This window comes from Siniperca chuatsi, linkage group LG3 (genome assembly GCF_020085105.1).
Source record: "Siniperca chuatsi isolate FFG_IHB_CAS linkage group LG3, ASM2008510v1, whole genome shotgun sequence".
Taxonomy (NCBI): domain Eukaryota; kingdom Metazoa; phylum Chordata; class Actinopteri; order Centrarchiformes; family Sinipercidae; genus Siniperca; species Siniperca chuatsi.
The window spans coordinates 8,074,124-8,088,981 of NC_058044.1; the positions used below are offsets into that span (position 1 = coordinate 8,074,124).

The following is a 14,858-nucleotide window of genomic DNA, read 5'->3' on the forward strand; positions in this document are numbered from 1 at the left end:
TGTCAACCGATGCCAGAATAACTGAATATCAAGCGCATTCAAGAAATGATGATTAAGGAACTGACCAGGCACTGCAATAGACAATAGCTGAAACTCTCTGGTTTTTCCACTTTATTGCACTTTCCATCCTTCCTTTCTTGAGACTGGCCCGAGATAATTTTTAGAAACATCACTTTTGAGAGTAAAGATAAGAAATAAGACTGTGTCCAGCAGGTAAAAGACTCAGTAAAACATCAAATCCAACTGGTAGAAAACTCAAAGACAACTTAGATAAACGCTTGTATTTTCTTTAATGTCAGAATTGTTATTGTACATGGACATCCCAATGGATTTGCACTTCTTTTTACAATATGTACCACATATAACAGCACCTACATGTTATTTACACACATTACACAAGATTGTATCACAAAGCAGTGTGAAATTAGCAAAACAAGTGTCCCAAGCCTTGCTGAACCATCACGCCCAATAGTCCACGAGTTGGCTAAACAAAATGACATATCACAGGCAATAGCCCTCTGTAATTTTTTAGGTTTAAAGCTGAAATCACAAGTGTGAAAATGTTGCAACTCTTTCTTAAGTACAAGAGCCAAAATGACTATGCACCACTTTAAGTTCTTATCAATGGGCCAAATGTAAACATAAAGTAGGTAAAATGCAAGCTGTGAAACACTGTTACTGCTCTTAATGCAAAAACGCAAGAACCAGTACGTGGTCAAATGTATTTTGATACTGAAAAGGTAAACAGTGTATATTTGGATTATTTGTAAACATGACGATACCTATGAGTGTGATTAGAAAAATTACAAGAATGCAAGACAAGGGTACATAGAAATCTTTGTTGTAAATACATCTTGCTTTTCCATCTCTTGTCACCTCACTACTCTAAGTGTCAGCTAACTGACAGTAATCACAGTCACCATTATCTGTGTAAATTGGACTGACCTGCTTTGTGATAAAACCCTGGTCTGGGCTGCAAAAAGCAACTAAAGAAAAATATAGGATGAATTTAAGTAAAACAGGAAATAATTCGGTCAAGCGGGTGCTGGATTTGCCAGAACCCTGCATCCACAAGCACACATACAAACACTCACACACCCACACTCTGTTGCACAACAACCAGAGATACTGTAGCAGCTTTCTCAAAGGCAAAGACAAGTACAACACAGTAAGTGGCAGTTCTGCTGTCAGATACGCAAACACACAGAGCAGCAGCAGAATGAGATACATACGCTGACAAGCACTTTGAGTCGAGCCACACAGCGGGGAGGTGGTTCAGCCTCCCGAGGAGTGCGGGTTTCAGTCCAGTCGGGTTTGGCCAGCACTCCAAGGAGGTGGTAGAGGAGGAAGTACGCTTGAGGAATGAGGGGAAGAGCTGCAAACAGTAAGCAACAGCCCGTTTCATCTGATTATTGGATGAGAAACAAAAAGGAGCCTGGCCAAATAAACAATGTCTAAATGCAACATTCTGCTATTTAAGGATTTCATGTGTGACATGTGCTCGCTTCGGTATCATATCTACTGAGGGCAACCAAACATAAACAGGATAGAAAATATTCTAAAAAGAACAGAACACTGTTATGGAGAGGGATGCAAGACAAAATATGGGGTGAAATAAAAATAAAGAAGGGGAGAAACATCTGGGTTGGTAATAGTTGAGTTCCTTTATTTGTAGCATTGCAACTAAGACGAAAAGAGGAAGATTTCAATGGTTGGCCAAGGCATCAGTCCTCATCAGCTGTCCAGTCGGCCACCAAGGAGAGGACAGAGGAGGGATTAGTGGTGTAGGAAAAGTTCAGAGCATCCTGTTACGTTTATGAGTAGGTGAGTCTGTGATGACATCACTACAGGGGGCAGGGCCTCGTTTACGATTGGCTGTGGAATCCAAATGGAGTGCCATCTCCTCAGCAATGAAGGTGTTGAGGTCCACATCATGGAGACCATTCCTACGACGACTGAGGGACTGGGCAGGGTGAGTTGGGGAACCAGGAGGACCAGAACGCACAGAAATGCTTGCCATGGCACCGCTAAGACCTGGAAAGAAAACAAGAAAATATGAAGCCACAGCAAAACTGTGTGAACTCTTAGCATCTCATTCTTATAATGCAACAGCGTCCTGCTGCACGACATTTTGACCTACCATGCAGTGCTATGGCCTCTCTGAAAGGCTGCAGGTCGGTCTCCACAGAGCTGCCCGTCTCTGGGGGTGATGGTCGGCTTGCAGACACCATGGCAACTCTGGGCGGGGCGCGAGCCGTCCGCGGAGGTGGAACTTTGCCACACAGGAAGCTGATGAGGTCTTCGCGCCTGATAGTTCTTCTGCGTTTCTTAACCCATGCAATCACATCCTTATTCCTGCGCTGGTAGCCTAAGTGGATGCCCAGGTCATAGCTCCGTTGGCGGGCCTCCATACTCTCTGATAACACACAAGAACAAATGTTGTATTAAATCTGGACACCACAATCAAAGTTCATCTGCACCAATTTTATTTACATACAGTATTTCCTGGACGCAATAGAAAAGGCAATTAAAACAGACAGTTAAACACAAGATGGGTAAAAGTCAAAGTTACTTATTACTTGCCTTTATACAGGTTAGTGACGGCTGTGGCTGCATTCTGGAAGGGCACCCAGAGAGAGAGGCCTTGCTGCTGACATACTCTATCTGTAAATTAAATTTAAAGAGTTATTCAGATTGTGATAATAACTTCATAATGACATTGTTGCAGCATAAACGCGACACTACCCTTCCCAAACTCAAATTTATTCTTAGAGAAATTCAAGCCTATACAGTCAGAAATGGGCTGTTAAAATACAACTGCATTTAAGAAAGCACTAAGAGAGGATGGTGTTTTCGGAAGTGAGCATTTTCAAACTCAGATTTAATCTAATGGCTGCCTTAAGGCTCCCATGTTCTCATTATACCCGTTTGTTCATAATGTTAACAATTTCGAAGTGTGATTATATGAAAAGTGACACGTGATTTGTGCAAATTTTACTACCAATTTGATAAAAAATATATATATTTGCAATGGTCTACATGAAGAGTAATGATACAAAACAGAGATGTTTGGGTTTACCACAAAAATACAAGTACAAAACGTTCAGAGCATATGCAGTACTCTACTACCAATAATCCTTTCGCAAGTTCAATCTTGACTGCAAATCATTACATCTAATCTGCAGGGGCTGTCCATGAGGTTTCCTCTACAAATGACTCACTGGTATTAAATTGTATGCAGATGCAGCTGTGTTACAGTCTGAATATACAGCGAAGGGAGCTTCGAAGCAGAAGCATCTTACCAACAAGACTTCTAGACTAAGTGAGGAACAATGACTGCACATGACAAGTAGTTGCAAAATAAAGCAGCTTTAATGTCAAAAAAGGACTGCCTGGCAGTTGGTGAACAAGCCCATCTTGAACATTCATTTTACTTTAGAGTAAATAACTTACTGGTCAAATCTAACAACCATGATGTCACCATTTGAAACAGACATATTAAATGAGGCCCACATTTATTTCCCGTTATAGTGTGTACAAATAGCAGAAGCTGACAGGAACCCAAGTTATTTCCAAGCAACACAAATTCAGTTTAATGGTCAAAACACTCGGCAGGATAGAACGGCACTTAAAAAGAAGATGTTTACTTTAATCCTTTCGCCATTTTGTTCTGGATATTAACAACAATGCAGTCATCAGCAAAAATCCCTTGGATTATGTGTTGGTATAAAACGTCTTTGTGCCGTTACTTATAAAAAACCACCACACCACTGCAACAATGAACTATCACTGCGTTTGACCGACAACAAACGAGTTGTTTTCAGTCGGCAAACTCCTCCCTGTGTATCGCCATTTTGACGAGCTAGGTAACTGTTAACGGGTGGACAAAAACATGTTAGTGTGAGCCATATTGTTTCCAAACAGGAATGATAAATGTGCTGAAAACAGTGAAAATACACACCGTTGTGTCGACCGGTGTTTTGGGAGCCACTTATCTTGACTACTTATCAATCAGTTTAGCCCTGGAGGACCTCTAATAGCTCAGGCCACTGTGAGCCAGATTCAGCCCTGCTGTCCCACATTCTGACACGGTGACCGGCTGTTAGCGTCTGCTAGCGCTAGCAGCGGGTTCACGTTAGCTTCCGTCAGCTAGCAATGGAACAGGGTCACGATATCGAGAAAAGAACCACAGAATCATCGCTTTTATACGCGATTTGAAAGAATACACATTCTAGTGCCACCCAACACAACCATGTAAACAAACACCGCTAGTTATGCTGTGGAGAAACAGCTGCGAATAGCTAACAGTATCAGCATAGCCAGTGCCCTTTGTGTCTCTCTCCGCCCAGCGATACCGTTAGCTAGCAGGATTAGCTTTTATTAGCGTTAGCGCTGACAGTCAGCTAGCTTAACTTGGAAGTTCGGTATCTTTGGTACATACCTTTGTAGAGCTGTGCTACCGCGGTGGCGGAGTTCTGAAAGAGGTGCCACAGTTTCTGTTGGCTTTGTTCCGTCTCCTCCTCGTTCGGAACATCCTGTTCGGCCTCTGCTAAGCACTGTCGTTCCCATTTGGAGAACCAGTGTTCGGGGCCGTGCTCTTGGATCTCCGCTTCTCCCTCCTCCTTCCTCTCCTCCATAGCTAACGTTAGGCGTTAGCTAACGTTAGCTTAAAAACTAGACTTCGTCTGAAATATAGGATTGTTTGGTTTCCGGAGGTACTTAACCGTCTTTCTTCTGTACTATATAAGAGAAATACGTTACACAACCCTAACGATCTATAGAAAAGAAAAACAAAAATGCTGTTAGAGTCGCATTGTGAACATTTTAAATTCCGCCCACACGCCCAGTGTAAAGCACCCCGACCTAAAGAACGCGATGACAACACCTAAGAATTTCTTGAGCTAACCACGCCCACTTTCCGCTAAACTGAAAAGCGATTGGCTGCAGCGATTTGTCTAGGCGGTTCTTGGTGCCGAACACGAGGCCTGATTGGACAACGGCAAAAAAGAGAAAAGGTCAGAGAAAAACAACGTTGATCCAATACAAGAAATTCTCTTTAGCAAGACATACAGCATTCTGTACGACAGGGGGCAGTCTGACCATGGAAATGCGTGCCACTGAAACATGTTGTCAAAAGTATAAGTCTACACTACATACTTTTTGTGTACTTTTGGACTGAGGCTGTTTTTATTGTTTGTGCTGCCCTTCAAATTAAAGACTATATAACTGTTGCTGAACAGTGGCCACTGAGGCCAAGTGACACTTATGGTATAATGCTGAATGCTAAAAACCTACTGTAGAGTCATCAAGTCAGTTAACGGATTCAGAAATGACCGTAATGTTGCCATATTTACCTCAAGTTAGCAGTTAACATTAGCCACCATAAGCTACTGGTCATACCAGACCGATTAAGGCTGTTGCAGCAAAACCCTCATTGCTTATTAATTCAACTTTTCATTTGTAAGAGGAACATTTCTTCTTTCAAAAGTTATATAATGTTGCTTTAAGGAAAATCTTACTACAGCATGTGCTTTCATTTTTGTTTCAACAGTTTGGTGAAGGCCCTTTCCTCTTTTAACATGACAACACCAGGCCCATAAAGAAATGGTTTGCCTGGCCTGCACAGAACCCTGACCTCAACCCCCATCCAACACCTTTGGGATGAATTGTTAATGCTGACTGTGAGCCAGGTCTTATCGCCAAACATTAATGCCCGACTTCACCAATGCTCTTGTGGCTGAATGGGAGCAAATCTCAGCTGCCAGGTTCCAAAATCTGGTGGACAGACTTCCAAGAAGTAGTAGTAGTGTGGTTGGCATAATGAGAAGATGTGCCTGGCACCTTTGTTGTATGTTTGCATGTTCCCCCTGTATTTGTCTGTTCCACAAAATGTCCCTTGAGTGTGAGAGTGTGTTTGTCAGACATCTGTATTAATGCTGCATCTGTATTAAATGCCTAAATACAGATAAACAGCTATTGACAATGGATGGATGGATAACACTTGCACTACATAAGCAGCAGTATACGCTAAACATTCTCATCTGTTATCATCAACTAGTATCACATAGCTTGTGGTGCTTCTTGGGTGCAGTTACTGCTGCGGTTGAAATTTTGGGGGGAAAGTTCAATGTCAACAGCCTCAAATCAATGGGCTAAGGATTGAGGGAGTCCAAAGATCAGATGAGTTTATTACAGAAACTTACTGATTATATGCTCTCTCAACTGTCTCTCTGTCTGTCTCTCTGTCAGACTGCACCGTTCTCTCTCTTTGAACCTCACTTTCAGACTCCCTTTCTCTCTCTCTCTGCTGGTGACTGCTGTTTTTGAAGATGTCTAATGGGGAGCAGATTGTTTGCAGTGTTGAGGAGTATTTCCAGGAACGAGGGCCAACCGTTACATTTAGCAACTTGCACTACTGTGTTCAGGAGAAGAGGTTCTGCTGCAAGAGAGGCCCTGAAAAATACATCCTCAAAGACGTGAGGTAGGTTATGATACTTACCTGTGAGTGTGTACGTGTATACACACATATGTAACTGACTGCATTATCACTAGGTGGTGACTGTTTGTTAGCATGCCTGGGCTACCCGTAGGACGTAACACACCAGGTGCTTCTGCACTACTTTTTCCCGTTTTTATGCAAATACAGAATGCACTGTGGTTGCTATTTTTTAACATCTGACATTACATAAGTTATGAGATCAAGCGTGGTTTAGTTTGTGGCTCATTCCATCAAACTTGTATATCAGTATAGACATTTTATGGGAACTTGGTTGGAATCTGTTTATATGTGCATTGTTTTTTTAAGGCAAGCTGAGACGAAAATAGAAAATCTGTCAAACACAGTCAAAAGATGCTCTGGCAACAATCAGATCCTAAACCAGAGGGGATGAATTTACATCATAAATAAGTATTTTTCTATGTTATTGTCATCAAAGCTTTTGGCCAGGGCCATTCAATCAACATACAGTGAGTTTAATCAGGTAATCAAAGCATGAATGACATTCAAAAGGCATTACATTTTGCAACATTAGAGATTTCAGTTTCACTGCTACCTTTTCGATGCTACTGTACTCCGTGTTGTACATTTATTGTTAAAAAAGAACAATGAAGATATTTTTATGAATTACATTGACATCCACATCCACAGAAAGATTATCCGATTCTGGATTACCATACAAGCTATGGTAACACTTAAGTAGAAATAATAAAGAAATATTAAAACAATAATGCCACCATGGTTTCATTTACAAAATGCTGTGAGGTGTCAGACAGTTGAACTTGTGAATGTTAATCTTTAAAGCAGAAACATGAGAATGTCGCAGTTTATATTATAAGGTTTATCTTTGGCTTTTAAAATTACAGTATATCATGGTAATTTGGACAGAATTTATTCCAGATTGTTTTATTATTCCAGAGTGTTTTCTGTAAATAAATTGACTTGACTTGATTTTCTGATTGGTTGTTGCAGTGGCATCATGAGACCTGGGATGAATGCTATCATGGGCGCCACTGGAAGTGGTAAAACATCGTAAGAAACATGTTCATGTACATGCAAACACACAGGTACTGTATCACGCACATGCACAACCCCGGCCACATGAATATTAGTTTCTTTCTCTTTTTATCAGACTCCTGGATGTAATCGCAGGCAGAAAAGACCCTGCTGGACTGCAGCAAGGAAAAGTCTTGGTGGATGGCAAAATCGTCACGTCTGACCTCAGGCTCAGCTCTGCCTATGTGGTTCAGGTACACAAATACAAACATACATGCACATTCTTTGACATTATTATACTTTGGATTCCTCCGAGTAGTTCGTGCCTACGTCACCCATGTGCTTCCAGGATGACATCCTGATGGGCACTCTGACTGTGAGAGAGAACCTTCTGTTCAGTGCCAACCTCCGTCTCAACCCTCAGCATCACTCCTCCACTGATAAAAACAGCAGAGTAGATGCCATCATACAAGACCTGGGCCTAACAGACTGTGCAGACACTAAGGTACTGTGCTACATACACAAGCTAATAGCTGCATATCACTCACTGTATAGCAGTGTTGGAAACAGTACTGCGAGGTCTTACTCAATCTTGAAGGTTACTTTACTAATATCTTACTCAGGTACAAGCAGGAGCACTTATCTAAAAATCTACTCAAGCAAACGTAAAAAGTAGTTCAATTAAAAGTGTTTTATAAAAGAAAATTGATCTTTATCACTTCCCTAACCCTACCCAATATGAGAACAGTGTTCAGACTATATAATAAAGTGCACAAATGGTAAAAAAACCACAACATCATATTCCTTTCCTTTTCATAGATGAATTGTGAATGGCTCTCTGGCTGTCCAATGTCCCAAGTTTATGGGTGGCAGGCATTTATTTGTACTCTGTAATGATGTACTGTATTTTAAATGTGAAAATTGACTTATTTAAAAGTAAAAATACTGACATTAAAATAGCCCAAAAGTAGCCTACATGTTCAAAAACAAGTTCCTCAGTTACATTAACAGGAGTATTTAGTATTTTTCACCCTTGCTGTTCAGCTTAGTGCTTATGTGTGTGTGTGTGCAGATAGGGACAGAGTTTCTGCGTGGCGTATCTGGAGGTGAAAGGAAGAGGTGCAGCATCGGGATGGAGCTCATCACCTCTCCCTCTCTGCTGTTTCTGGATGAACCGACCACCGGACTGGATTCTAACACTGCAAACTGTATCATCGGTCTACTGCACACGTACAACACAACTGCCAATTAATCTCACAATAGGCAACACATACTCACACATAAGATACAAATGACAACTGAAGCATACAATGCTGCTGAAGATGGCGGTGTCAAACAAGGGCAATGTACTGTTCACTGTCAGCTTTAATTAACATTTGCTTAGGATATTGATGCCATCTACTGCTGTCTTTGTGTTTTCTGCTACAATATGGATGTAAACAAATGTCCTTATGTGTTTCCAGGCTGTCCAGAAGAGGTAAGACTGTGATCTTCTCCATCCACCAGCCACGCTACTCAATCTTCAGGCAGTTTGACCATCTGACTCTGATGCATAAAGGGGAGGTGGTGTACGCAGGAGCGGCAGACCATGCACTGGAGTACTTCACAAACCTTGGTATGTGTGTGTTTGTGTGTTCACTATGAAAGGTGTAGGACTTGTCTAGGGATGTGTTATATATAATATGATGAATCCTTATATAGAAAAGGGGAATATATTGTATTGCCATATGAAGTGACAGTCAGCTACCTCAATTTAGCTGCTGTTTTAGATTTTAATATTCATACATAATATTCTACTAGCTTAATATGACATGTAAAATAAACTGGTTGTCTACCATATACCATGTCAGGATATTGTTTGCTTTTATAGAGGCACTTATCACAGTGTTGCATGTGTGTGTGTGTTTGTTTGTGTACAGGCTACCAAATTGAGTCCTTTAACAACCCTGCTGATTTCTTTATGGACATCACAAATGGAGAGGCAAAATCAACATTAGAATCACTTACTGCAGGTACACCTACACAAAACACACACATACACGGTTTAGGTATATATCCCCAACAGAGGCTCTAAGCATGGTTTTTGGTGATTTGTGGGTAAGAATACATCCAGGTGTCTAAGTCAAATGTAGCTAAAATTAATTGGAAAGCTAAAGTTTTTAGACATCTAAGTTACATATAGTCATTCTTTTAACAGCATTTCAACAACTATATTTTCAAATGCAACACATTTGTTACAGAATCTGCCACATGTTGAAAAATAGACAATGAAATAGATGACAAGATCGATCTCATGTCTGTGTATGAAGCTAGTGTCGGGAGGCGATTATCTTAGCTTAGCATAACACCTGGAAGGAGGGTTATTGTGTTGTAACTATTACTTGAAGAACACCAGCTGGCCGCTATTAACTTTCTGGAGTCTCTTCTGGTTGCCTGCCAACCTCACGGTAATGGCAATGAAAGGAAGTCACTGCGACGATGTTCTCCAAGAAATAGTCACAGCACTTAAAATGTTTCTCAAAATGTCAAACTATTCCGTCAACCAGATTTAGTCAAGTTTAACCTAGACGCCCAGATACTGTTTTTCTCTTGCAATCACCAAACCCTGAGAAGAGTAAATGACTGTTATAAAAAGAGAAGTTTATTATGCTGTCCTTATCTACAACATGGCGATGTATAATGGCCTCTCTCTCTCTTTCCACAGTAGAGTGTAAAAACCCACTGGCAACCAAGTACCACCAGTCCCAACTGTGCCAGAATGTGCTTGAGGAGTTGGACCATGTGAACCAGAGCATTGCTGAAGGGGCCAAAGGTCAAGACAAGGCAGCCGACTATGCTACCTCTTTCTTCTATCAGGTCAGCCAACTCTGCAATTCAGAAACAGATTAAAAACTTTGGACAAAACATGTTAAAAGCAATTATCCATCTGAGGGAATTAAAGTCTCAGTTGTTATTAATTTTGTGATTAACCGAAATTGAAGTGAGTTTATGATGTTACGTCGCAGAGTTTAATGACTGTGCCAGCCAGCTGTTATGTCAGTGTGCTTGGCTGCCCGCTAAATGAACCCTGTTTATAACTGTCATCATGCCCATAAAAAACTATTTCCTTCTGTGTGTGTGTGTGTGTGTTTGTGTGTGAGACAGGTGCGTGTGGTGTGTGGCAGGACAGTACTGAACTCTCTGAGGAACCCTCAGACCTCTTATGCCCAGTTGAGTCTCAACATCTTTTTTGCAATTCTGGTGGGACTCATTTATTACCAAATGCCCTTAACGCTGCCCGAGGCTTTACAGAACAGGTACAGTACACATAATCTGCAGCATAACAGCCAAGCTAGTTTTAACTCAGTGTATTTGCTCTAGTTTCACCTCTGCACACTCTTCCTACTGTAAATGTGTCACCTTTCCTCAGCCCATCTCAAGGTCAAATTACAACAGAACTACTTAATTAAAATAGAAGATAATATCACAGGTTTTTCTTTGTTGTTTTGAAGGTTTTCTTAATACATTATTGCATGTCGTAGGCAAGAAAATGTGGTGAGACTGCAAATGTGAATATCTCCATTTCATAAAAGGCTGCCAGAATAATGGCTTGGGCTAGAATGACAAAAAGGTCAAAAAAGAAGATTTAAAAAAAAGGGTCAGGTATGCAAGTATGATGGTATGATGGCTGAATTCAATTTGTGATACAGTAAATGAGTGAGATAAGAAGCCATCATATCAAAATGAGGAAACAACTTTAATGATGCCATTAAACTCGCATGTTTATGGGGATAAAACACAGGTCAGGGTCACATTTTCTGACATTTTCTGCTTAACTATCCATCAGATGAATTGATAATCAGATAACTCTCTCTCTGCCCCCACCCCCCTTGGACGACAGGAGTGGAGCATTCTTCTTCCTTATCATCAACATGGTGTTTGGGAATCTCTCTGCTGTTGAACTCTTTATCAATGAAAGGGCGATCTTCATGTGAGTGAAAGATAAAAGTTGTGTGTGTGTGTCTGTTGAAGTGCAGATGTACATGTATGCAGAAGGTGCATGACTATGAAGATGTTCAATGCCCAGATAGATTTATGTGGATCACGTTTCTCTTTTTAATGCTATTTAAAGGATAAGGCCGGTGTTATTCTGTATTTTCTTATTGTCAACAAATCCCGTGAAAGGACCAAAACCAACAATGCGCCAGTCTGTCTCAATAATACTCAATAATAATTCCAGCTTCCCTTTTCTGTCTGTGGCACTCAAGCCCATTCGTTCCTAAAGATATAAATCTTTAAAAACAGGGCGTATTATTTGATAAATAATTGTCTAAAACAGCTGGGCATTTCAGTTTTTAGTAAACTCAAACAGGAGTAAACATATTTGTTGGGGACTATTTTCAGCTGTGGATGAATACACATTTGGTGCTCTGAGTATTTACTGCAGCAGGACGGTGTATGTGGGATTGAGTCAAAATAAACTACAGTGTCCATGTTCATCCTAATGAGAGAACATGTCACCCAGTGCAACAGTGTGTCTCATTTATGTGTTTTTAAGTTTGTGGGAAACAATAGAGGCACAGAGGAATAAACTATATCAGGCCTCTGCTACATAATACTTGTTAGAACAATCAATTCATTGTTTTCATGGGATTAGTTGACAAATGGAAAATATCAAATATCACAAGCTTTGTACTTTAGTATACAGTGGTAGCTCAAAAAAGTGGTAGTTATCTGTTTTTCATAGATTGTCAGTGAATACTGTAAATCCTTTGTCACAGTGTTTGTATTTATGTGTTTTTTGAGAGTCTTTGTTAATGTTTGTTGCAGTCACGAGAACTCCAGTGGCTATTACCGTACTTCTGTCTACTTCCTGTCCAAGATCTTTGCTGATCTCATCCCCAACCGCATCATCCCCATCTTTGTGTTTTCAGCCATCGCCTACTATATGATGGGTAATTCTCATACACATACAAGCACATACACACCAAGAATACACACCATATCGTATCATGCAGATGAGGAGACTGCTCTGATGCAGCCAGTGTCACCAAGTGTAGAGAAGAACAGGTGCTGTTTTTTTCATACCCACCTGATCTGCTGTCCTTTAGGACTCATGCAGAGATTTCCAAATCCAACAAGTGCCTTTGTCTTTTTCCTCAGTTAACTTAGAGTGTGAAAGCAAATTATGTAGTGAATAAGGAAAGAGTCCATAATTCTTTCTGCACAGACTTGGCTTTACCCCATGGGGGTTCAGGTTTTGAGATGACAGGGAGTTGCCTGACTCTAGTTTTGTCTGTCTTCCTAATTTATGCTCCTACTGTTGATCACTTTTTGTCTGGAATCTTCCATTTGACCTTACTGCCATGTCTGACCCCACCAGGGGGAACCTGCTAATAGCAACAGTCTGGACTTGTCTGGGTTGAAAATGTCCATTCTTGTTTTATGTAGAATTTTCCACCACTCTTTCAGGGTTGAAGCCTTCCTTTGAGGCCTTCATGTGTTTTGCCCTGACCATGTCTCTGGTCAGTCTGGCAGGAGTTGGTCTGGCCTTCCTCGTCTCAGCGAGTGTATCTTCATTTGCCATGGCTAACATCCTCATTGCTCTACCCTTTGTCTTCATGATGGTGAGACGCCAAGACGCACACACATAATATACACGACTGAGATCATAATGTGTACTCTTGAAGATAGAATTATTTTTCACAAGTGTATTATTCCCTCTCTTCCCCCTTCATCCTCCCATTTTAGGTCTTTGGTGGATTTCTTGTTAATCTCAATGCCATGCTGAGCTGGCTCTCCTGGCTGAAATGGATCAGTATCTTCAGATATGGATTGAATGTAAGATGTGGAAAATAGGCAGTGCAAGAGCAGAAGGGTGTGGTTGTGAGAATGAGATCAGTGGGGTTGAATTTAATAGGTTGTTCCACCCTCTCTGTGTCTCTCTCAGGCTGCATTCATCAACGAGATGACAGGACAGTTGTTCTACATCAACACCACCATGTGAGTGCAGAGTGATAACATAGCCACTCCTTAGAACACACACACACACACACACACACACACAATCACACTGAGCCTCTCGTCTGTGCTGCAGTATCCCAGGGGAGCTGTTCCTGAAAAGCCAGGACATCAACTACTCTGTGTGGGGCTTCTGGCAGAACCAGGTGGCTCTGCTGGGAATCATATTGGTCTGCATGTTCCTGGCCTACGTTCAGCTGCGACGAATCAACCGCTGGAAATGATGCCCGTCCATCAACCATGCATTGTGGGTTTTATCTTATCTTTATCTTATCTTATTTAACAGACCTCAAATGAAACACATACCATCATTTGCGGTAAAAAAGAAAATAATAATAATTTGTGCACCAGATGAAATAAGCTTTCTACTGTGATTATTTATTACTCAAAATCAAAATGTTTGTTGAACATTACACATGGAATCTCTCTCTCTCACTCACTTACACTCTCACATAAACAAACACACGTGTTGCAACATTTGAATCCCAGGTGGATAAGCTGCCACTAAGCACACTTGGTCTGTGCATGAGGGAATGTACAGCAATAGCCAATCCAGCATCTTAAGTCCTTACAAAGCTACTTACAGTGAGCGGGACAACGGTTAAAGTAAAGATGTACAGAATCAGTTTAAAAAAGTCACATTTCTCAGTTCTCCAAGTAAAAAATAATTAGTGCATAAAGCTATTTCTTTTTTATTAATGCCTTGCAGAAACAGTGAATGAACTGTCATTATATTTTTATGTAATATACCTTTTATTGTTAGAAACTTTATGCAAGTTTTACAAAAATATTATACTGATAGAATTAATTAAACATAAAGGTATGGATGTAAACTCATTAGATGCATGCTGTAAAACGTGATTACAGTGCATGGAAAATGATTCACACGATAGAAAAGCTTTCAAAAATGAACCCTTTAATTTTCCTAGCTTTAAGGTTGGAAAATTATCTAATTCCACTCTGACAGTATCACATATATATTTTGTATCATCTTGTGCCAGCTCTTCATTACAGCTTTATGATGTTTACACAGAGTGGAATATTCAAACCCAAGACTCAGTGATGTTTATGGCTGCACCATTGCATTAAATGGAAATATTCTAGATCTCTTGTGCATCATTTTACACACATTACCCCCAATGATTAAGCATTTGAAATGACTGACCTGGACAAAGGGTCCTTGGGGTTGAAGAGGTTAACAGTAACCATATTTTTAAATTAGAGCAAATTTTGAATAAAATATAATTAACTTTTGATCCATATCCTTGTTTTTTATGTTAAATGAGAATTTTACTGACATGCATGTTAAGTTAAACAACAGGGAAATGACGTGTGTAGGGATGCTGAGGTTTAGAAAGATGTGAGG

The 14,858-nt window shown here is 40.5% G+C and overlaps 2 protein-coding genes across 4 annotated transcripts; one reads left to right on the forward strand and one right to left on the reverse strand.

Moving 5' to 3' along the window:
* Positions 1-271: 271 nt before the first annotated feature.
* On the reverse strand, positions 272-4,882 carry zgc:77849 (UPF0472 protein C16orf72 homolog). The gene is made up of 4 exons (XM_044191536.1): positions 4,442-4,882; positions 2,584-2,664; positions 2,141-2,416; positions 272-2,034 (listed from the first exon to the last, which is right to left on the reverse strand). The coding sequence occupies exons 1-4, from the start codon at positions 4,635-4,637 to the stop codon at positions 1,796-1,798; spliced, it is 792 nt and encodes a 263-aa protein (XP_044047471.1). The 5' UTR covers positions 4,638-4,882; the 3' UTR covers positions 272-1,795.
* Positions 4,883-6,179: 1,297 nt separating this feature from the next.
* abcg2b (ATP-binding cassette, sub-family G (WHITE), member 2b) lies at positions 6,180-14,746 on the forward strand. 3 transcript variants are annotated; one of them, XM_044191530.1, is made up of 15 exons: positions 6,180-6,481; positions 7,469-7,528; positions 7,629-7,746; positions 7,842-7,997; positions 8,565-8,722; positions 8,956-9,107; positions 9,412-9,504; positions 10,197-10,348; positions 10,637-10,701; positions 11,373-11,462; positions 12,302-12,426; positions 12,944-13,098; positions 13,223-13,312; positions 13,422-13,474; positions 13,569-14,746. In XM_044191530.1, the coding sequence occupies exons 1-15, from the start codon at positions 6,330-6,332 to the stop codon at positions 13,714-13,716; spliced, it is 1,767 nt and encodes a 588-aa protein (XP_044047465.1). In that variant the 5' UTR covers positions 6,180-6,329; the 3' UTR covers positions 13,717-14,746. The 3 variants fall into 3 exon arrangements, with proteins under 3 accessions (XP_044047465.1, XP_044047464.1, XP_044047463.1); XM_044191529.1 differs by having other exon boundaries at positions 6,181-6,481; positions 10,200-10,348; positions 10,637-10,788; XM_044191528.1 differs by having other exon boundaries at positions 6,184-6,481; positions 10,637-10,788.
* The last annotated feature ends 112 nt before the right edge of the window (positions 14,747-14,858 follow it).

What these genes read in the sequence shown, in the direction of transcription:
- zgc:77849 (XM_044191536.1), bottom strand. Translation starts at nt 4,637, where the DNA reads ATGGAGGAGAGGAAGGAGGAGGGAGAAGCGGAGATCCAAGAGCACGGC. An exon ending in GGTAGCACAGCTCTACAAAG is followed by an intron (nt 2,665 to 4,441) that starts GTATGTACCAAA and finishes TTTAATTTACAG; the next exon opens with ATAGAGTATGTCAGCAGCAA. An exon ending in CGTCACTAACCTGTATAAAG is followed by an intron (nt 2,417 to 2,583) that starts GCAAGTAATAAG and finishes GTGTGTTATCAG; the next exon opens with AGAGTATGGAGGCCCGCCAA.
- abcg2b (XM_044191528.1), top strand. Translation starts at nt 6,330, where the DNA reads ATGTCTAATGGGGAGCAGATTGTTTGCAGTGTTGAGGAGTATTTCCAG. An exon ending in GCTCTGCCTATGTGGTTCAG is followed by an intron (nt 7,747 to 7,841) that starts GTACACAAATAC and finishes ATGTGCTTCCAG; the next exon opens with GATGACATCCTGATGGGCAC. An exon ending in CCCGAGGCTTTACAGAACAG is followed by an intron (nt 10,789 to 11,372) that starts GTACAGTACACA and finishes CTTGGACGACAG; the next exon opens with GAGTGGAGCATTCTTCTTCC.